The 21,752-nt window shown below is 43.0% G+C and overlaps 2 protein-coding genes across 13 annotated transcripts in view; both read right to left on the bottom strand.

Annotated features, from left to right (window-relative positions):
* The window catches only part of LOC135502090 (sodium- and chloride-dependent glycine transporter 1-like), a 35,115-nt gene extending 24,820 nt beyond the window's left edge, over positions 1-10,295 (bottom strand). The window contains exons 1-2 of one of the 6 annotated variants that reach the window (XM_064794635.1): positions 10,148-10,295; positions 8,528-8,683 (exon numbers count right to left, since the gene is read on the bottom strand). In XM_064794635.1, coding sequence (XP_064650705.1) covers positions 8,528-8,683; positions 10,148-10,192 — 201 coding nt within the window. In that variant the 5' untranslated portion in view covers positions 10,193-10,295. Of the gene's footprint in view, positions 1-1,264; positions 1,537-1,802; positions 2,326-6,259; positions 6,367-8,527; positions 8,684-10,147 lie in introns of those variants that run through there. The other 5 variants (XM_064794644.1, XM_064794638.1, XM_064794637.1 and 2 more) reach the window with 5 other exon arrangements.
* Positions 10,296-11,716: 1,421 nt separating this feature from the next.
* LOC135502065 (uncharacterized) overlaps positions 11,717-21,752 on the bottom strand; it is a 49,100-nt gene continuing 39,064 nt past the window's right edge. For 6 of the 7 annotated variants that reach the window (XM_064794552.1, XM_064794550.1, XM_064794551.1 and 3 more), the window contains 13 exons: positions 21,561-21,605; positions 19,520-19,823; positions 18,930-19,291; positions 18,482-18,792; positions 18,046-18,226; positions 17,483-17,794; positions 16,847-17,263; positions 16,461-16,572; positions 16,058-16,343; positions 15,645-15,846; positions 15,111-15,441; positions 14,744-14,949; positions 11,717-14,475 (listed from right to left, as the gene is read on the bottom strand). In XM_064794552.1, coding sequence (XP_064650622.1) covers positions 13,130-14,475; positions 14,744-14,949; positions 15,111-15,441; positions 15,645-15,846; positions 16,058-16,343; positions 16,461-16,572; positions 16,847-17,263; positions 17,483-17,794; positions 18,046-18,226; positions 18,482-18,792; positions 18,930-19,291; positions 19,520-19,823; positions 21,561-21,605 — 4,415 coding nt within the window. In that variant the 3' untranslated portion in view covers positions 11,717-13,129. The remainder of the gene's footprint in view (positions 14,476-14,743; positions 14,950-15,110; positions 15,442-15,644; positions 15,847-16,057; positions 16,344-16,460; positions 16,573-16,846; positions 17,264-17,482; positions 17,795-18,045; positions 18,227-18,481; positions 18,793-18,929; positions 19,292-19,519; positions 19,824-21,560; positions 21,606-21,752) is intronic. The other variant, XM_064794555.1, reaches the window with a different exon arrangement.

The raw sequence follows: 21,752 nt of genomic DNA, 5'->3' as shown, positions 1-21,752 counted from the left end.
AAAACATCAAGGTCACGTGGTCAAAATTACAGGCTTTTTTCAAGAGACAAGGGGGGAGTGGCCTCACTTAATTAAGAGAACTGGGCAACATTACTGAAAATCTGGTTTGGATCAACTTAAGTGTTTTTTTTAAGTTCAGTCCAGGATTTGCAAAAGGTCAATGCAAAGGTGCAGTCCATAAGTCAATGATTAAACATTTGTGTTGATTACTTGAAGTGTTGAATGCTTATCACAATGAGAGTAAATGTCAGGTAAAGAATTGTAAACACAAAATGTTTGAACATTATTGACATTATTGAATGAAAGATTGATATATTTGTTTTCATTTTGACTTTCACATTCGTCATTCTGAGTTTGAAAATAACTGGACACATTACCAACACAGAATTGGGATAGGCCCCTCTACTTTCTGGGGCCCTCCACTACTTGCATTTTTTAGGGACATACCTCCTCCTAAAGCAGCAGTGAGTTGATGATATTCATGATGGAGGATAGGCCTACTTGTCTACTCCACCAGCAAGACAGATGTCATTTGATTTACATCGTTTCCTGACATCAGCCTGCCGATTAGACTAAAGAGGACTATCCCTAACACTAAAACTGTGCAACATATGGCCAAATGGTCACAACTAATACAATATAATTGGGGCAATGGTTCAATATATCATTTCAATCGAGATGAACTTAAACTATTATTGTAATGACAATATGAAGCTCGCCATAAATCTTGTGGAACAGATTGGAGTGAATGGTCCGAGCATGGTAAGTGATAAATATTTATTACAAAGTAATCTGTGATGACCTCAATGTAAGTGCATCATCATGCAAGAGAAATAAAACTAGGTTACTTTGAATAATGGCCCCCTGAGGTCAGAGAGCCTTGGACTGTATTGACAGGATCAAGGCCACCCTACAGTCTCCGAACGAGCCCATAGTTCTTTTCAAGAGACAATGTCAACTCTGTAACTGAATTCGAGGCAGACAACATACACATCAAACTCATCCAAAACTGTGGATGCAACACTAACAGTTTGCCAGTCCTGAGTACTGAGACGATTATATTTTTCCACTGGGTGTCATCCAAAAGCCATCGATCTGCAGCCATTTGCTCTACCTCACAACTTTATTGCAGCAGACCAATGGCTTTTGAAAATGACATTGACACCAGATTTCATACCATCTTTATACTGTTCATCACTGGGCTCGGGAAGCTCAACCATGGCTGCAGTGATACCATGGTGTGTGGACATTTTGACATGCTTACCTTGTATAACCAGAAGGATTTAATCTTCTCCCAACACCTTGATAGGCAAGACTTCAGAGGTCCCTGATGGGCCGTTGCAATGGCCGAGTCTCCCTTGTCATGATGGGGTTTTATCATCGTTACTTACAGCAGCACCAGAATCACCAGATCAAGGACGAGATTTGCTGCGCGACGACGAATGACGATTTATCCAATACGTTTCTTTCCAGTGTAGAAAATGTGTTGTGAATACTACATTCAAACAAGTCATTCCAAAACAGTTACTCATGTTGATCCAATCATATTATCAAATGGGCGAGGACGGTGTCAACTGTCACTCAATCAAAACCAAAACAAGCAACTATTTGCGATGGAAATATTCCACATGAGGCCCTGTACTAGGTTATCTTTTAGTTTCAAGTGGTTTTTGAGAAGGCCCAAACAGTACTGGTTTTGAAGTACTTTATCTGTCCACTGGCCTATGGAATATGGAACACATGGACCTAGAAGTGGAAGCAAAGTACAAGAATTTCATCATGCCAAGACCAAACTAACTTACCAATCCCTCATTCCTCGACGCAATTAAATCTAGGGTCGATTCAGTTTCGTCCAAACCGGCTCTCGTGTAACCGGCTCCAGAGACCCTCCGGGTGGTCCGATCCAGCACGGCATTCGCAAGGTTTGCAAGGCTGCTCCTACGACGGCCAGACATTTTAAAGTTTATCTCTCGATATGCAAGTCAAAGAGCAATGTAGTCTTGTCAACTGCCGAATGTAAGTTTGGCATTCACATTTAACAAGAGCGGACAAAAGTCTTAGAAATCTTCACAATCAATCGATCCTTACAATTGATGCACTCTCTGTAAACTGTTTAGTCATTTGGAAATGTCGACACTAGGTTCTGTATAAAATTATGAACTGATGTATCCAGATCTCACTAGAAGTTTGAGCTCCAATCTTCTGACAACAACAGAAAATGCACATCAAATTCTGCAACAGACAGATGATAATGGAGAGCGTTACAATGACATTGACCAGGACACGAATGACCCATCAAATTACAAATAAAAATGAAATCAAAGAGAGAACAATCCGATCCCAAACAATCTAAACCATAAAATTTTTCTGGAACAAAACTTGGCAGCATCTGAAGTTGCGGTCCAGGGGCTAGATCCATGGATTGACACCAGCTGTGAACGCCTTGCTTGAACTCGATGCGACTTTTATTGCACTTCATCCAGCAAAGATAGTCAAGTTCTCCCCAAATACAATCACAGCAAGGTCTGAAGTGGCTCAATACATCAAGGCATGCACTGATAGTTGTGGTAACATTTGATACGCCTGCTGTCAGCCGATAGCTGTGGTTACAGCAGGTCCGAGGCATTGCCCTTGAAAGATAAGGTGAACTAGGTACTCATAGTGCTGAAATTAAAGGCCATGGCCAAGGGGAGCTCTACAAAACAGGAATGCCCAGCAAGAACAGCACCAGTACCACCGCGCTTGACTAGAATCTAGGTCACTCCAACGAATACCTAAGAAATATACCTCCGACACGTCTCATCATCTTGGATTCAATTCCGACAACACCACAAAGACAACATAAAATTCCAGCTGTCCCAAAGACCAAACCAGCTCCAGGACTATCCAAATGCTCCTCCCCTTGCAATCATGGGACACTGACAGAGGGTAGTCAAAGACTAGACTGCGATTGACCAAGTGAGAAGGAACTTTGCACACGTCCGACTTGCTTGAACCAGGTGAAAACTGAGATCTTTTGGAAAAGCATCCAAAGCAAGAACAGTTCTGCTATAAATCTTCAATAAATTATGAACCAAGCTACCCATTGTTGGCACGCTAGTGCAGTGCTTGATTTCAACCACAGGTAAAAAACTGCTCAGCATGGAAACAAAGGAAAGGGTTATGATTTCTGAGGCAGGAAGTGATGAAGAGAGGATACAGCTGCGTCCAGGAGAGGAATGGGGTTATCTAGGAGGATGGGTGATAATGTCAAGGTTGAACAGTTGTTCTAATTGATTAATTGAACTTTATTGTTCAACACAAAACAATATCTTCACTCTTTATGAGTTTTCAACGCCAAGTTAAAGTGACAGCTTGATCTCTGCACAAAAAGTCCCACAGCCAACTTTGTACGCATAGAAAATCTGGAGGCTTTAAACCCTCAAATAGAGCTGGAGTGTGCAGAAGAGAAAACATGCAACGTGGAGATAATGGTTGTCAAAAGCAGGCCAAGCAGGTCCTAGGAACAAAGATTTCTCTGAAATCTGTGACTATCAAGGATTGACACGACGTCAATTGCCAGTGGATGTAGGGGGTGAAATGAATTGTTGCCAATGACCGACATGGCCCCAAGAGATAGTCAACACTCGCCATACACGAATGAACAGACGGTACACTTGCGAGACTCAATTCAAGACCACGTTCACTCAAAATCGAGAAATTGCATTACAGCAATGATAAATCCTTCACCGGATTACGCTTGCAAGGCTGAAATCGGAGAAGCTAGCCCTTCCAAAAACACAAAGATGTGTGCGATGTTTCCACATACAACAAACTTGCCTCCATCCACATCAAAAGATCCGCCGCAACTGGGAGTACTTGGTTGACCTAGTCCTGGATTAATATTGTAAACAATACTGTGCTTATTCAATTGCAGCTGAATTTATGGCCGAGCCAGCCCCAAGGGCGTTCATAAGTGTTTGTTGGCCTGGAAAGGGGAACTTCCATGCATGGGGGAGGGGGAGAGAGTTGACAGTTATTCCCTTAGCAATCAAGTCTTAAAAGTGAATTCAGCCACCCTTTCAGAAAATAGAGTAGCACGTGGTCTGGTCCACTTTGCTAGGCTAACTTTCACTTGTCCCGTCTTTGATCAACTCCCACCAGGGGTCTTTGGTCAACTCCCATTTGTCCCCGTTTCTTAACGGTTCATTCAGTAAGTGCCTGCACAACTGAAAAGGTTGATGAATCTAGGTCAGCCCGGACCATAAAGGGTGATTTATAGTATACGCTTTTTTAATTTTTATGGACTTGCAGAAATTATCCTAGGTTACACACATAACTCAAGGCTGTAGTGTTCACTTGACTGCCATCCCGGGAAAATTCCTAGGGCCAAATGCCTCTGGCATTCGTATGAGGGGAGTGATTACACTCAAGCCCTCTCCCCCACCAAATCATCCTTTGGCGAGCGGTTAGTGTTATCTCTCCATGAACACCATGGACAGTGATTCAGCTCTTCAAAACCAACTCAGGGAGACATGAAAGCAGCTGTCTTGCATTATTAGCTTGCCAATAGGTTCACTAGCATTTGACAAAGAGAAAGGCTTTCAACCATGGCCAATAGATAACATCAGATTTTCAACAAAACAGAACTGGTCATTGGATCACCACCACGAGTGCCATCACTGCCTACGCTGCCTGGTCTCCATGACGACCCTAACACCGAGATGGAAAGTTCCATCATGCAGAGAGAGCACAGCTGCTGGTTTACTATTCAACAGCGCTGTAATTATATTCGTGATGATGACGGATAGGAGACAGAATATTTTGTGCATTATGATTTGCATCAAGCAAGGCAGGAAATAGCTAAACATAGTTTTAGTCCTTGTACATTGTATTTTCCTGGCATTTTTTTTCTTGGTAATACAGGGGTACTAGTAACCTACCCTGTTGTTTCAATAACTGAATAAGACATGGGAAGTATGTAGGCCGATGGACAAATATTATCATGTCCTGTCTATTCTATTCTACTTGGATAATTTTCTCAATTCATCGCCATTGGTCATGTCCTCGCTAATCGCCATCAGGTTTTTACACAACCATTGAGTCTTAACGCATATTTTGTCCTGAATAATAGAAACCGAAACAAAGCAAATAACGATCAACTATCCAATGGCAATGGCAACACTTGGCATGTCTCTATCATTGTTGGCAACCTCTATCTGTTCAGGCACATTGCCAGGCGATGCCGCCGTGCTACCACCTGCCATCTGCAGAATGAACTAAACCCATTGTAAGATGTTATGCTCAAAGCAACTGTTTGTCGAGCCCACTCATGAAAGGAAGTGAGATTGTTACATGTGTGTGCATGTGGGTTACTTCCTGTCAATGCCAAATTCCCCAGAAAAAGGAAGAGGAACTTCACTCTAGTCTAGATACACATGCACTGATTCACATTCATGATTCACAGAAACCGAATATTTTTAAAGTTTTCTCAACGTGTCGGTTCACCGTATCATTCATGTGGTGCTAAAATGCAGTCATTCACGAACGTTACTCCAAACAACCGAGGTGCTGACACAAACCTTTTGTATAAAACAGCAAATCACTCGCAAAAAGAGGGCCTGGTAAGCCAGAGTGGTGGTTTGCCTTGGTGTGGCTTGTTAGCCCTCCAGTTAAACCAACCTGTAAACAAACTTCGTATACTTTTTACATAATACTGGATTGTTTGCCCTAAAAGATAGACTAACTAAGTACAAATCAACTAACACTGAATAGAGATGGTGTTGTAGATGATTGCATCCCAAGTTGGAAGAAAATGCCTGTGGCTTATACTGAATCAAAATAACACATAAAGGTGAATAGTTTAGCTACTTCAGTGCAAAAAATATCATAAATAATACTGAGAGGAAAATATACTAAGCAATCTAGGGTACCAGCAAAACTACAGCCACGCTAGGTGCCGCTGATTGTCACTATAGGCTTGAACAGGTAAAGGTTCGGAGGCCTGAACATTCTGCCTCATCCTTCACAATCCATGCAATCACCAACTGCCGATGACAGGCTTACTTTGCATCAAAGTCTTGTTCAAATCACATCATAACACAAAAGACTAATCATGAACCCACCAGAGTACAACTATACTTCTACCATAAAGAAGGGCTAGTGAATGTACATGTACTTTAATACAACGATTTACAAAGAGGGGCCTAAATATGCATTAAGGGTTCAATCACATGCACTTATCACACAAATTTATTCATAGAAAAGATAAATATCCTACCTGAGTATTCACGGCAACAAACTGCACCTTTTTCATTTTTTTTAATCCAAGTTGAAGCAAATGACTGTGTTTCTCAGTCATACTTGTATTCACTGCGTTTAAAACTCCTGGGCATGACAACACAGGCATGAATAACGATTACCCTGCGCTGTTTCAGATCATTACTTCATGGCGCTATTACAATTATTAAGGTAACATCTGCCTATTGAGGGGTCGATGTTGAGCGCTGTGCACACACTTACACCAGACAGAGCTTTTCTATACCACCAGATTAGACATTCAAGCCCTATACAGAAAAACAGTACTGATTACAAGGGTACACGTACATACATGCTGGTATGTTACCGCTACCCTGGTATCTCTGATCGTTAAGCAACCTAATTTCGATTCATAAATCCTTCTTATCATCAGGAATCCTTCAGCCACAGCTAGCCAGTGAAGGCCTCTTCCTGATAAGCTAAATGCAACAGGTTGAGCTGCTGGGATGTTCTAGGTACTAAGTAATTCCATGTTTCAACAACGCCAGTCGAGAGTTACTTTTTAAACCAAAACATTTGTGCCAAGCTCTTTTATAAATACTACATACATGTACTATTAGCGTTTCAGCAGAAGAGATCTGGCACCCTCCCAGCACCCTGCCTTTTTCCATCAGTGGCAAAGCACCTTTTTCAGACAGTGCCCTTTTCGATGACAGTACCTGTCATGCCTGTGGAAAAAGCCCGAGAGGCGAGGTGAAGGTTCTTCCAATATACATCATGACAAAACATCTGTCCTCGCCATCAGTGAGTCATCCCTACTGGTATCGCTTAGGCCTGCAGGTAATATTGCATCAGAAAACATCAGAAAACATGTATAACCTTAACAATCCAGGCCTCTAAATCTCAGGCCTCCAAATTTTATAAAGTTCAGGACATTTGTTTTTTATTATTGCATCATCAGAAGTTTCATTGTTAGAATTAGATTTGCTCAAATATTTGCATTAATTGATAAATGTAGTCAGTGTGGGTGGGTGTACAATACAATTTACATGTTGCTATCTAAGTAACAGCTGCAGCCGACCCATGACATCTGCATAATGAGATATGGATCCATGACATCTGCATAATGAGATATCGTTGGTTGGTATGAATTGCATTGACTGGGACAGTCTGGTTGTCTCCGCGAGTGAGCACCATCAGAAAAATCAACCGCTGCCCCACCAAACAAAGAATACCTGAAAATAAAAGAAGACACGAAAGCTTGCAAATCCCCACGGGTTCAAGCAAAACTAAAAGAAACATCAAGTCAGAAACAAAAGTTGGGAAAGAAGGACAGTTGTTATATTCAGCCATTGCCTCGCTAAACACTAAGGGCCGAATTTACAAAGGGTGTTTAGCTTAAAACAGCGTTTAATGTCTGAATAGACAGAGTCAGGGCCTTGCAGGGTTTCTTCATGAAAACCGCATTAGGCCCTGAAACTGATTATGTAGAATTTACACGCGTCTAACTCTTAAACACCCTTCGTAAATTCGGCCCTATGTGTAGGGTCAGGTGCGTGTGGTGATGCCAGTTAGACCTCACTTTATGCACATGTAAATGTAAATGTACTTCTCCCAAACTCAATAACTATTTTGTACATACCTGTTACAGTTCTAACAACTTAAATTCTACCTGCTAAGGATTATATTATTTGATTACCACTATACGTGTATTTCAATTTACAAGATTGTTTATACATTCAGTTAATGACGATGTCAGATGACCAGTGGAATAGACCGCAGAGATCACTCGTCAACTTCAAGAGAAAACCGCTGGAGATGTGGTGGTATCTGTGACGAAGCAACACCAACAATGCATGCATCAAAAGGTTCCTGGGACCTCAACCTGGGAGCTAGGGAAGGAAAGAAGCATTATCCATATTACCATCATTTCAAAATGATCAACTTCAGCTGTTCTTCATGCAAATGGGAAATTTTATGATCCAAACGTACTTTTAAAAAGATGCAAATCTGACTGACTGGGACAGTTTGGATCTCACTCTATTCTCTTTTGATAGTGTCAACGCGAGGGTAAGGACCCCCTTCTAACATCAGACAGGGAGTCAACTTCTCCAGAACAATCATTTCTGAAAAAGTGTCACAATAACAGCAATGAAACCATGGCAACAGAATTGAAGAACAGCCAACGTTGACCGAGACGTTACAGTTAGAAAACACCTAGCAGACCATTAGGAGACCAGATTATGCCGGGAAGAATAGTGCCACACCACGCCACAACATCCGACATTACCTTTGTTTGCGGCGCAGCCGTTTTACACGGCTGTGGTTGCGGTTTGCGCACCCGGTGTTGGATGCTGCGCGGTAATATTCCGATCATTTTGTCGCGCCACGAGTTTGATTTATTTCCATTTTGTTTGGCAGTGCCGTTGGTGTTGTTTGTGTCACCCTAGAATGGAAATAAGCTGGAGAGTTATTTCTTGGGCCAAACTGATGTGAACTCTACGTCAAAATACGGGAACAATAGGCCAAAGATGTTTGTCTATGGAGATCAACACAGAGTCCAAATATGTATTCACAGATCTTGACAATTGTATGATCTATCATCATGTCTTTACTTTAGTTTCAGCCTTAGTACTTATTTAGTAGCCAGCCAGCCATTTCAGCTTAACCACACCTTTATTTTTTGTCTACAAATGATTGGAATGTTCATTGAGAACAAGCGTCTGGCACTTTGCTGACCTGTACATGAGTGGAGCAGAATGAGTCATCTCAATCTCAATGTGAGATTCAGGTTAATGTTATGCCTGGTAATAACTTCCGAGATTTACTGTTACTGTACACTAACGATGTACTGTTATCAAGTTGTCTAGACAAAACACAACTTCATTTAATTAGCAACTTAATTAGTTAATTAACCCAGGAATGATGAATGTATTGATGGAGAGATGGAGTGTCAATCTTTTTTTTCTGGTAGACCAACAAACATATCCTCCTTTCCATTTCTTCACTCCATACTACTACTGTACTTAAAGTCATTTCAACTTAACAACTGGAGATCAAGGGTTCATAGTGTACAGACTCCGATATTGCAGGAGTTGGAACAAAGGACAAGGTTCCAGATTTCACGGACAAAAACCACTCAGTCAGTGTTGTTTTTTCTATTAGATTGCTAGTTTTTTCAACTTTTTGTTTTTATGGACTCCGCTCCACTCATTTCAATAACTCAGTAAACTGCTGTCCATCAGTGTAACGTTACTTACAATCACCGCTGAATCTTGAGAGTGACTACAGACTATGTCTATGCTCATTTCAATCTCATAGTTTCAACCTTGTTCAACTTCAAGTTGTTTAAGTTGAACTCATGGTCTTACAACAGTACAGGCATTCTCTCAAAACAACCACAGCTGAGCAAAGTACAGTATATTTAATCGAAAAGTATCAACAAAGTACACCAGTCGGTTTAACAATGTACTTTTTAGTAAAGGCCTTTCAACCAAGGAAGTTTTGTGTCAAAGGGCCAAGGGGCTTCCCCGGCCATGTGCCATGGCTGCCACGTGACGTTCCCAGGCAACTGCACCACCCTCACCACCCTCTGTCCTCACATGGACTCGCCCATCTCGTGGTCCAAAAAACCACCAAAATCATTCCAAAACACGAAATTCAAGTGCAAAAGAACACCACCCTACTATACAAAATAGCAGATATACGTTTAAGATATAAATAACAAATCATTTCATTCAAATAAGTTGCCTAAGCACATATTTTCAGGGGGTCGACGTGACAAAATCATGGAAATTTCCGCTGAACTCGGTCGAGATCAACACGCCCGACCAATCAACACAAAAGGCAAAATATATGAGAGAAAAGTACTGTTCACACAGTTATCACTTTCACATACGCAACCACTCACCATGAAGTATGTGACTTCTCTTTTCTCCAATCCCATATCAGCCATTTTTATCGTTGATATTTTGTAAAAAGGTGCCAAATTTACGGGGAAAACATGAGATTATACGGTGTACAGTCGTGCTTGGCCTCGTTCCAGATTCATGAATGGCAGCTCATAATAGCGCCAATCGGCAATACGCGGAATTTCAGTGGCTGGCGGGAAACTCCAACGCCCTTCCCTTGCTCCAACGAAAGTATCACCAATTAGAGATTCCCGCATATGAAGAGGCGGTAGTGTTTGGTAAAACGGGATGAAAATCCCTGGCAATGATGCCTTTTCTGAAAATTGCCAACGCCGTCTAATAAAGTGTCGTTCCATAACTTCATGATGGGCCAATCAAATTGGCGATGTCAATTAGAGTCAACGAGGAGAAGAGAATGACAATTATCACGATCTTGTTTTTTTAATATCTTTATTGAACAATAAATTATTATAGTAGAATTTACAACTTTTTTCTATGAGTTTCTACAGCCGGGGATATGTCCGGGAACAAAGCATTCTATCATTAATCTGGAGCTATGGCCATCTAGCCTACAGGACCATTTATAGCATAATCCGACAGAATACAATAGGCCCGGACACATTTTCCAGGGGAAATTTTCTGCTTTTACACCAGAGTTTTCCCCCCGACTCCCCATTTGTGAACAGGTGGCGCTCTAGTTTGGTAGGATTCGTATCCTAGTGTAGCAGAATGGAATGACCACTGGAAAACGTGTCCTTCCCTGGTTGGTGACGTCGGGTTAAGGTATGGTTCTACTGAGACTCCATGGAGGTCTTTTCACGGAGGGAAGAGTTGTTCCATGACCCTGAAAATGAAATAAGATACATCGATATTATAGGGAGCGTCTCAGAAGCTTAATTGTTGTGCCCTTAAGACCAGTCTCCATCTCGTATGTGAATTTGTTCCCCTGTGCGTCTCTTGCGTGTCACTACGATTCTGCACAAGTTGCATTTATAAACCTGGGGTATCGATCCGAAGAGTCCGTACTGAACTTCCGCGCTATTGCCTCCGTAGCCTCCGCCCATACGAGCGCTGTCTCGCTGCTGAGCGATGTCAATACATGCTTACCGAAGCGTGGCCAGTGGTACCAGGCTAACCGAAGCGCGGCGCTAGAAATCGAACGCGCTACCAGTGCCGATCAGCGCCTCTAGTGTCAAGATAAAGAACTAGTAAGTTGCCACCATCTTGAAAAGCAGTACCGCGGATGAAGATTCTAACTTATTGCTGTGAGGCTACCTCATCACCACAAAGCCCGCGATGCCCTACGCTGCGTTTGTAGTTCTCCGTACAGTCATCTTAAAATCCACTATTAAGTGTCAAATTTTATTCATAAAGATCATATTTTGTTATTCATTAATAAAACAAAACATTTTTTAATGTAAGAAAGTGGCGCTAATTCGATCTCAATAAGATTTACAGTCTGAACTGGCGACACAGTTTATGACGCAGGATTGTCAAAACCCTGATTCTCAGGATGCTGACATTGAAGACCACCAAAAAACCACCAAATATTAAACAAGAGAACTAAGTTTCATACAAAAACATTTTATTCAACAATTAATCAATTCACTTATGTTATCAAAATATTTTTTTTTCAATCATGGTTGGTTTTGTCAGACACAACCTTCAAAGACAGAGACAGGTTGTGCCAAACTTTGAGCTCCTAAATAAAGTTTACAGAATATACAAATTTGGAATCTTTAGTAAAGTGGAAATGGAATCATTTCTTGAATTGTCTTCAAAGAGCAAATGGCAAGATGAAGCGGACTGATTATAAGCAGAAAATGTTATCTCAATGTCTCTACATGTATTTCATCACAGCTATCAAAGGGACTTGCCACCAAAATGGAGTTTTGTTCTGAGCAATTGATGAGAACAAGGAAGCACTACATTGTCTCAACCGATTGGTCATGACTTTCAGCCAAAATAAGCAATAAGTTGTCCCTTCTTCCCCAACGGAGACAAGGTAGTGAAGCAAAACTATGTCAAGCCAAAAATAGACAAAATGGTTCAAATCAGTCTCTCTGCAAACCCCCTCCCCCATCAAGACTACATTTGGGCAAATTTGGCTTCACATTGAAGATGTCCCCAAGATAACGTTTGGACATTGATGATGCTCAGAGGGGTGTTTGATAATTATACACAGTGATTACACTCATATTCTAACTTTTCCTCTTCATGCGGTCAAATGCTCCAGATAATGCAGGGCGCTTACATCATCTAGGTTGATAAATTGCTAATGTAAACATTAGCACTTTGCATTCATAATGTCCAATCATGGTGCCCTTATTTTGAACTAGTCAACATTAATCTCATGAACATTGAAAAAGGGTCACGGTAGGCCCCTATCTTTAAATACAGGTATTTGAATATTGAATTCTGGATATTTTCTCTCTATATGAGAGAGTAGTCATGACCAACCCATAAAGTGTCAAATACAAAATGATTGAAGAAATAAATACACAGTGCTTAAAATAAATATTCATTATAACACAATGTAAATAAATTTAGAAACTCTTCATTAAATGAAACAAATCAATGCAAGCGAAAGTGGGCGGACAAATAGGTCATATAGGTAACAGGTGGCCCAAAATTTTCAGAAACCCAAACACTTTACACCTCATGGAATAGGTGTCCAGACCGATACTTTCATAATGAAGACAAAAAGTGCCATCCAATATTCAATGAGTTTCCCGCTTGGATTTCCAAAACAGTTTGAAGTTCATTCAAAACTCACAATGGGCTGGTATATATCTGACAATCACAGAGACAAGTTACAATTCTTCAAAATATTTGTCCCAAAAAAATATCAAAAATGTTGTGTCTTTTCAAAGAGTGCAATATCGTCACCCCTTCTGTATTTTGGTAAAAACACTGGTGATACACCCTCATATCCACATCAAGATGGGAAATTTGCATTCTTGAAGTGGAAAGAGGTCATTTTAATACAGTTTGGCCGATGGTGTCTTCGATTCTGGCCTAGTGCTTGGCTCTTGCCCGTCAGTCGACTCTGGAGGCAATGGCGTATTTCCATCGTTTCCAGCGTAGACCTTCGTCAGGGGTTCCGTCTTCACAGTGTCTGGACGTGATGATATAACAGAGGAAGCCACAGAATCACGCCCCCTATCATCTGCGTCTGTATCATCTGCATTTCGTGTTGGCGGCTGTGCAGACTTTGCTGGCGACTCTGCGACGTGACTCTCCGTTCGCTCTGATCTTGGGGAGTCCACTGTTTCTGATCTAGGGGAAGCGCTGGCCTTCCCTACTGACCCGGTCTTTGACTGTCTGCCAGTGGAAGCTGGCGATGTGATCGTGGACCTCTGTGCTGGTGAAGCAGTCCTGGATGTCTGTGCTGGTGACTCTGTCCTCGATGTCTGTCCCGGGGACACAGTCCTGGATTTCTGAGCTGGCGATTCCATCCGCGATTTCTGGGCTTGTGAATCTGACCCCACAGGTGAATCTCTGTGTGATTTTACAGAAGGTGACGTTGTACCTTCAGATTTCATGACCGATGACTTTTTGCCTTCGGACCGTGCTGGAGATCCCCGCAAAACAGGTGACTCTTTCCTCTTCTCCCCTGCTGCAGATTTCTGGCTCAATGACGACCCCATCTCGGATCTCCTTGCAGAATATCGTTTCTGATCTGTACTGCCTGCTCGTGAAGACTTACTAGGTGCTCTAGAAGTGTCACTACGTTTAGACACCCTAGACCCAGCATCGCTACGATGTGACCCTCTGGAAGTTGTAGACTTCTGGGATCGCGCATCATCCTCAACCCTCTCAGAAATCCGACTCTGCTTGTCAGTCCTACTTTCTTCCTCAAATGACTCTGAATATTTTGTCGAACGTTCAGATTTCACTAAACTCTGTTTCGAAGCATATCTGTCAGATGTCTGCGATCTTGTGCTGTCTTTCTCCGAGCGGTTGCTTCTTGCAGTCGTGTCGGTCAAGACAGATTCTTTCGAGACGTACTCGTAGCTCTGTCTGGCCTTTGAATTCTTGTCATCTTCCAGGTGTTTTTCATCGCGTTCGAGCTGCAGTGCTGGCGGACGCGGTGATGACTTTGGGGTGAACGGCTTACCAGACAACTGTGACTGCTGCGACGAGTACTGTTGCGATGCCGTTAGATTAGATGGCGTCAGTTTGTCAATTTCTTTCTCAGCTGCTAACGGAGACACCGTCGAACCTCTTTCCGATTCGAAATCGACAATTCTTGGAGACAGCGCCATCTGTGCTTGTTTCATTGTGCGATGTGCCTTAGTACGTTTTGTGCTGCCTTTAGCGATACCTGGAATGGATGGAATACAATGCTTTAATTTTGCGAAAAGTAGTTTTGATGGTGAAAAAGCAGGCATACCACCATAGTCCAGAGTAATGAGCAGCAGGAGTCCTAATCCAGGGAGGTTTAACTATGCCCGACTGGCTCCAGTGTAGAGGTCAGACCAAGCTAGATTCCTGGACCTCAAGTCTGCCGTTTGTGCAGAAAAAGATGTTTAAGAGCAACATCAACAAGACATAATCGGCATCAATTTGAATTCCAATCGATGTGCACTTACCAGGGTCAATGATGAGAGCGGCACCTGATCTAACCCAGGTTGACGTCGGAAGGTTTGACGAGAGCGGCAACACAAGAGAGCAGACTTGTCGGGCCTTGTTCATGAAGACAGGACAGTTGTATTTCTGTAAGTCATCCTGGCTCGAGGAGTTCTTCGTCTTTGTGATGGCCTTCACATGAATGAGTGGAAGTGTGGTCACGTCACTCCTGAAAAGAAATCCATTTATCAATTTGCTGGCCATCTCTGCGAGATTAAGATAAAGCTACCTCGTAACATGACTTCAGTGAGCAGTTTAAAAGGAATTGTAGAACAATACAGAGGCTTTCTAGAAATCGATTCCTCAGAAAAAGAGCGGAAGACAACTTACTCGGCCAGAGCAAGGCTATTTGCCCCACTGTCCCAGGATGCACCTTGCAGATGCAGATCTTTGACGAACACTCCTGCTTCGTCTTCTTCAAGATCGGGTGAAGTCGATCGGTCATCGATATCACACACTAGCTCCACCTCGTTGATGAGACAGTCACTAAGCACAGCCTTCTCTTGCCTGAGAGCCATGAACAACGCCTGTGGGTTGACCAGTCCACCCAGCCAGATCGTGCGTACTTGTCCCCTGGGAGCAGGGGTAGGACCGCTGTTTAAGGTCGGGACCATACCATTCTTTACCCAGCGGTACATCTGATCATAGCGTTTCTTCACATCTGGAAAGATATCAAAAATACAGATATTCTTCTAAAGACTTTTTTCTATTCTATAATAGACTGTAGCTCTATTTTAGATTTTGAGACAATAAATCTTCATATTGTTTTTGTGAATACATTCTGCTGAAACCTCTGTTCTGCGTTTCTTTCTCAAAACTTTGTGAAGTCTTTGCGGGATTACGAGAAAGCCCAAAACAACTCACCTGCAAGCCAGGTCAATAATGTATGGGTACAAGGTTGGCAGTTGGGATGTACCCAGGTTATTGGCACATTCTCCTGCTGGATACTCTTCGCTGTCGGTTGCAGTCTCGGCGAGATCGAGTCCGGCCTGGTCAACAGGCATTGCTGGAGCTCAAAGATGTTCTGGCGGATGTGACACAGCAGGGAGTTCAGCCAGAGACATTCCTAAAGGAAATTCAAAATGTGAGTTGTTTTCATCTTCAGCCTTCCCAGCATTTGGGTGAAGAGACAACAACATATGCCAAACCACCCTTGGCACACCCAGCTGTACAAATCTTATTCGAACCTAGTGCCCATTACGAGGTATATTATCAGTTTAGCTGAGCTTGTTGTAATGTAAGATTTGTAAAGATTGGGAGCGGAGAGCACAACCCACCTGCAGGAGCACATATCCTATGGACTCTGGCATCATGACGCTAGATGCTGTCGAGAAACTCAAAACACTCGGACAATGGTACGGGAAGTTGTAACTCTCTTCTCCATTGTTGATCTTTGACCTATCGCCGAGTTCTAACAATGGCGGTAGACTCTCGATGCAAAGCTCGATGGTCGACCTTAGGCGGAACATACTGAGTTCTGCGAAGGGTATCGGTGCAATGTCACCGGTGTCCATGCGTGATGTCTCGTAGAGTCTGTCGAGATGTTCGATGAACGACCGTGCGCTGCAAGGGAATGGAATATGATTACAGATATCCATATACATGTACCACAATTCTGGCTGTATGCATGATCAAGTGGTACCAAAGACGTCCCACTTGATGCTCAAAACTTTTACCCACCTGGCTTCATTATACACCCTCTCAACATCCATCGGAAGGTCGAGTGCAGCTGCAGAATTGGTCTCCTTGTTTTTCATTTGTTCATCGAACCAGCTGCCAAACTCTGTCAGTTCTGAAAGTGAAAAGTAGCAAATTGATACCTTGCTGTTGGTACTGGTTGTCTCAGCAAACAGGGTGGCGATGAATGTAGGTCAAACTGAGGTGGTACTATGGTAGCCGAGGTTTGGGGGAGAATGACTGCCCCACCCAAGTCAGGGAGCTGTTTCTATGGGGTTAGGAATGACTACTACTTATGGAAGATGCAATAGCCCCTATACAATTTCAGACACAGAATACTACAGAGAGTCCAACAGCAGGGAGAGAAAACTTAAGAGAGAGAGTCTTACCAACATTGGCCGCTGGAACAGGAATCTCTGTGTCACCAAGAAGAATGGAGGGATTCTCCATATTGCTGATGATGTAATTCAAAATGGCGGACAGGTAGTCGCGATCCCAGTCATTGCTGACAATGTTGCCGTAGACGTGAGAGACGATCTTGGAAATATTTCCACAAACGAGTTCGATACTTGGTTCCTCTTCTCCATAGATGCTCTTCAATAAGATGTCAATACTCTGTTGAAGATGGACGGCGTTGAAAGGATACCACTGTGACAAGCCGCGACATCCAAACACTTGGCGCGCCTGGAAAACACCTTGGCAGACGGCCAAACCGTAAATGTACGGCAGGATCTTCTGTGCGTTGGGCATCTCTTGAATCTTGTCTGCAGTTGTTTGGGAGATCGATCGCAGACACGAGGAAATGGCTGAAATAAGTAACGTCACGTCAATGCCTGTTGGAGTAGGCCTACCAGAGCTTTGTTTGAGATTATTTCAGATTTGGTATCAGTCGACATGGAAGATGATCTACCAGTGTAGACCATTGGAAGTGCTTAGCAAGAGATTTCGAATGAATGTTCATGTCAACAGGTCTTGACAACTTGGAGCTTGGAGTAAATCTGTGTGTCCCCAGCAAATCTACTTACCAGTGACGAGGACAGATTTCACCGGAGCATATTCCAGCGTCTCTGGCTCCAATGGCGCTTCATCGCCACCGTTGTCACCGCCATTACCGTACGACTGCCGCGCCTGTGATCCTGTCTCCTCCTCTCCCTCCCCAGGTGGCGCTCCACCATTAGTAGTCCCACCGCTGCCTTCTTTGATCAAGTCCATCGTGACGTTATCCCAGGAAAGTTTGTGGAGGCGCTTTAACATGAACGTTGGGATCCTAGCGCTGGGCTCGCTCGTCAGCCAGATGCAGAATTTACTCCGGCTTCGCTTCTCTTCATCAAGTCTCTCTGGAAGAAGAAAAGTCAGGGTGAAAAAGCGACATAAGACCACCCCGGAGTCTCCAGGGTTATGCAGCACCTTTCAAAAACAACAGTCAGCCCCAAAACATGAACAGATACATTCTGTGGACATAACTTGAGGTGCTTCCAGTCCTGACGTCCAAAAACAAAGCAAGGGAGGCAAGAGCAGCAAATCCAAGATGGCCGCCATCTTAACCACTGCTGCAATGACAGAACACAAGACATTTGTTTACACTCACCACGCCCTCTCATCACTCGAATCAAATTGTAATTCAATTCTCGGAAGAATTTCTCCGGAGCGAGATGTAGATCCTCGATAACGACCCAGCCGTCGTTCTTCTCAGCCTGGTCGATGGTGACGCCTACTTGATACTCGCAACCTTCACACATTTTGACACTTTCAAGAGTTATGCCGATTTCCTGGAAAAAAATTAGTGGTTAAGGAAAAGTTCTTTGATGAGGAGGTGTGGTTGTGAATGGTCTGTGTGGCGTTGACTCAAGGTTCTGTTACTGAATTGGAGGTATTGGCTAAACATGGGGAGGGTGGAGCTCAGCGCAGGCCAAACACGGGGCGCTTTGCCAAGGGTTTGGGGGAAATGCTGCTCCACCTACCTGATGGGGCAATCATTATGTTCCTTCAAAAGACAGACAGGATTTTATAAACATTTTACCCACCTCTGCCATCTCCCTTATCGTCTGCAGGGAGTCCTTTGTCATCTTGATACTAGAGATGCTCTGCTGCGAGGGGCTGGATGCTCCAGGGGGCAACATCACCAGTATGCCGTAATGGTGGTTCCCCATACTCTCCATGATGTCATGAAGTGTCGGCGCAGGCTGGGGCGCCAGGCCTAGGTTACGACTGACGTACTTCGACATGGCGTGCGGTAGCCTGTCGGGACGGAGCATCCGGATGACGATGAGCTGGTGAAGGTCAGACATCTGGTTGGTATCTGGGCTGGCACTCTGTCTGGAGGTGTTGTCTCCATCTGGACGGAAAGGAGATTCTCTCATTAAGAATACGGATATCAGGAACAATTCTACTTCAATCACACAGCAGACACTGGTGTAGTTTTTCATTTGATGAATTTCAAGTTACAACAGATGATACAACTAGAGTACTGACCTTTGTCTTGTGTGTGTGGTGTCTTGGGTATCGGTGGCAGTGGCATCAGTTCATTCTCCGCCTCGGAAGCCTCATACCACACCTCCCACTTCTCTGAGTCCTCCGCAACGTTAACACAGAGGTTAGCGAGAGCGCCGGGCAGCACTGAGAGTGAGAGTAGCTCATCCCAGCGCTCGGACGGCAGCCATGTTGGTACCGGTGCATCACAGTTGAAATCAGCGAGCGTTAACTGTATGTTAAGACCAGGATTCCCCTGCGTGAGGAGAGAGACTTCACTCTCAGGGAATTGGTCGTCTTTTTCGGCCTGGATGTTCAGGCACATCATCGTGGCAAAGAGCAGACGATCTTCTTCATAAAGACTCCTGGAAAGGTAAACAATTGCAATGAAACTGACGTCTGCTTTTCTGGGGTTAAAACAACACACTGCAATCAGTCTTTCATAAGGGATCAATCCATATGTTTTGTTTTATGGGGATCTCTGGTGGTGATCTGTGACTCTAGATGCAATCACTAACAGCCCTCTACCCCAAGATGAAATCAAAATTCCAGTTCCTCAATTCTCAAACCCTAACCATAACCCATGTACTTACTGTTTAATTTTCTCATAAACCGTCGTGGTCAAGTTATCAACGACCTGCTTGATCTGATTATACGACAGGTTGGTGTACTCAACGCCCTCTGACGGCAAACTTGGGAAGTTCCCAAACCGTCCTGTCGGCGAGAAATCTTGCGCTTCGACCGTAGCCTCTCTTTGGAGTTGGTGGACGACTTCGTCAGTGACCTGGAATTCACTCCTGATCTCATGTGACCTATGACCTCGGATCTGATTGATGACCTGGCTGCGGCTCTCCGCTTCCCTGGCCGATGTGATGGCTTGGATGAACGACGCCTCACCTGCAAATTTAAATGAAATTGAATCAATTATTTACTCATTTTTAAACAAACTCAAAAGTTTAACGTTAAGTTTTGATATAGTCATGTGGTTGGATCTCTTTTTGAATACGTCAATGTCGTTTGTAGTAAACTAAAGGAAGCACTGTACAATCAATAAGGTCTTCTTCTTAGAGCTTGAGGGCATTCAGGTACCTGCCCATCATCCACTAACTTCCAGCCTGCACCCAAACAATGAGTGTTGCTCTCATGTTTCACATTAGACAAATTTAACATTAGAAAATAATCAGAGTTACACAAAATAAACAAACACTGTTGCATAGTATTATCATCTCAATTATCAGTGAGGTCAAGTTAGGAAATCGCTGAAAAGAAACGGTTTATTCTGAAACACGGACACATTATGGAATGTTGTGTTATATCAAAACTATTAGACGATGATAAACGTAAACAAATGTAAAATCAAAATCTCAGTTTCCGATCACCAGAAACTCAATATACTGGTCCATTGAGAAGCTTGGTTCTTTTAAAGCTGTGGAAAGTTACAGATTATGATGGTTCTGAATCTCTGGACACTTATTTTCATACACAGACATGGGCAGTAAGGGGATATAGGGAAACGTTGTATTAAAACCATCACCACCAACACATAGGACTGTCCCCAAATCGATGGTGCCAGAAAATTTCAACTCAACTCGGTCATTTTGGACTCAGCAAACCATCTTTTGGGGACAGTCGAAGGACAAACATAAAGTCATGTGACCACAACCAAATAAACTGACCAATCAGTGCATAGAGCCCATCGTCTGAATGGGTCGGTAAATAACTCCCTGTATGAAAACAGAAGCAGTTTTATGATCGTATCGTACATTCATCAGCCACGGGAGAAGCATGCAAATAGGATAGAGGAGTATGTCAGGTAAATACTCTCTTCTCACTTCTATAAGGTCAGTACATTAGGTATGAGACCACCTGCACATACATGAACTGCTTTGGTTGCATCCTCCGCAGCCCAACAGACATTTTCCATCAATGCTAGGCCTGGTCAGCCTCTGACCTATTCATTCATGCAGAAAGACTGTGAGCGGGCCATATTTGCAACTGACCTTATAGAATTGAAGAGAGAGTGATTTCATAGATCATCATGCTAACAGGGTGAGGAAAAGCATGCAAAGAGTGGGAAGAGTATTAAACTGCGACGATTTCAAAGCTAACGTCTGCCGGATTCAAACACTGAATTTAGCTTCAACCTTTACTAGTCCTGGTGGCAGTATCACAATTCTCAATACCACACAAAAGAATTGTATCAACAGAGGTCTACATTTACTCGAACCCTCACTCAATAAACATGGTGCGTGTTCGTGTCAAAATTCAAGTCAGTGGTGTTGCCCAGTTCAAACTCTTTTGATTTGGGCATGCACTATTCAAACCAAGGGCGACATACATGGGTCGAAAAATACTTTCATAACAAGATGTGCACAAGAAAGTTTTTATCACAAGATGTCTGTGATGCCACCTTTTTCGCCAATGACACGTCCCACTATCAAAACTGCCACAAGTAAAACAGCCCATTGCGAAACATTTACAATATTTCTCCAACTAAAGCTAAGCTGAGGCTGTATTTTTGAAAGGATTTGTACAATAAAACAAGAAATATCTGCAGGAAAGCAGGGGAATTTATCTGCTTCAAATGTATTGCTGTGGACATAGCAGTGCATGTGCATTTCACTCTTATCGTACCATTGTCGGGTTTCGCTGGTTTGCTAGCAGACGGTCTCCTTTCATCTATAGAGACACAATTTATAGGAAACAGTCAGAAAATCACAACATCTCAACTTGATGATTAATCTGAACAGGAATTTGATATATCATGAAATCTTTTCACGTCAACTGGCTGAAAAACCTTGGAATTCATCTACGCAATTCTTATCT

Source organism: Lineus longissimus, chromosome 18 (assembly GCF_910592395.1).
Source record: "Lineus longissimus chromosome 18, tnLinLong1.2, whole genome shotgun sequence".
NCBI lineage: Eukaryota > Metazoa > Nemertea > Pilidiophora > Heteronemertea > Lineidae > Lineus > Lineus longissimus.
Note: the sequence above shows the minus strand (reverse complement) of the source record. Positions and strands in the feature narration are given on the sequence as shown.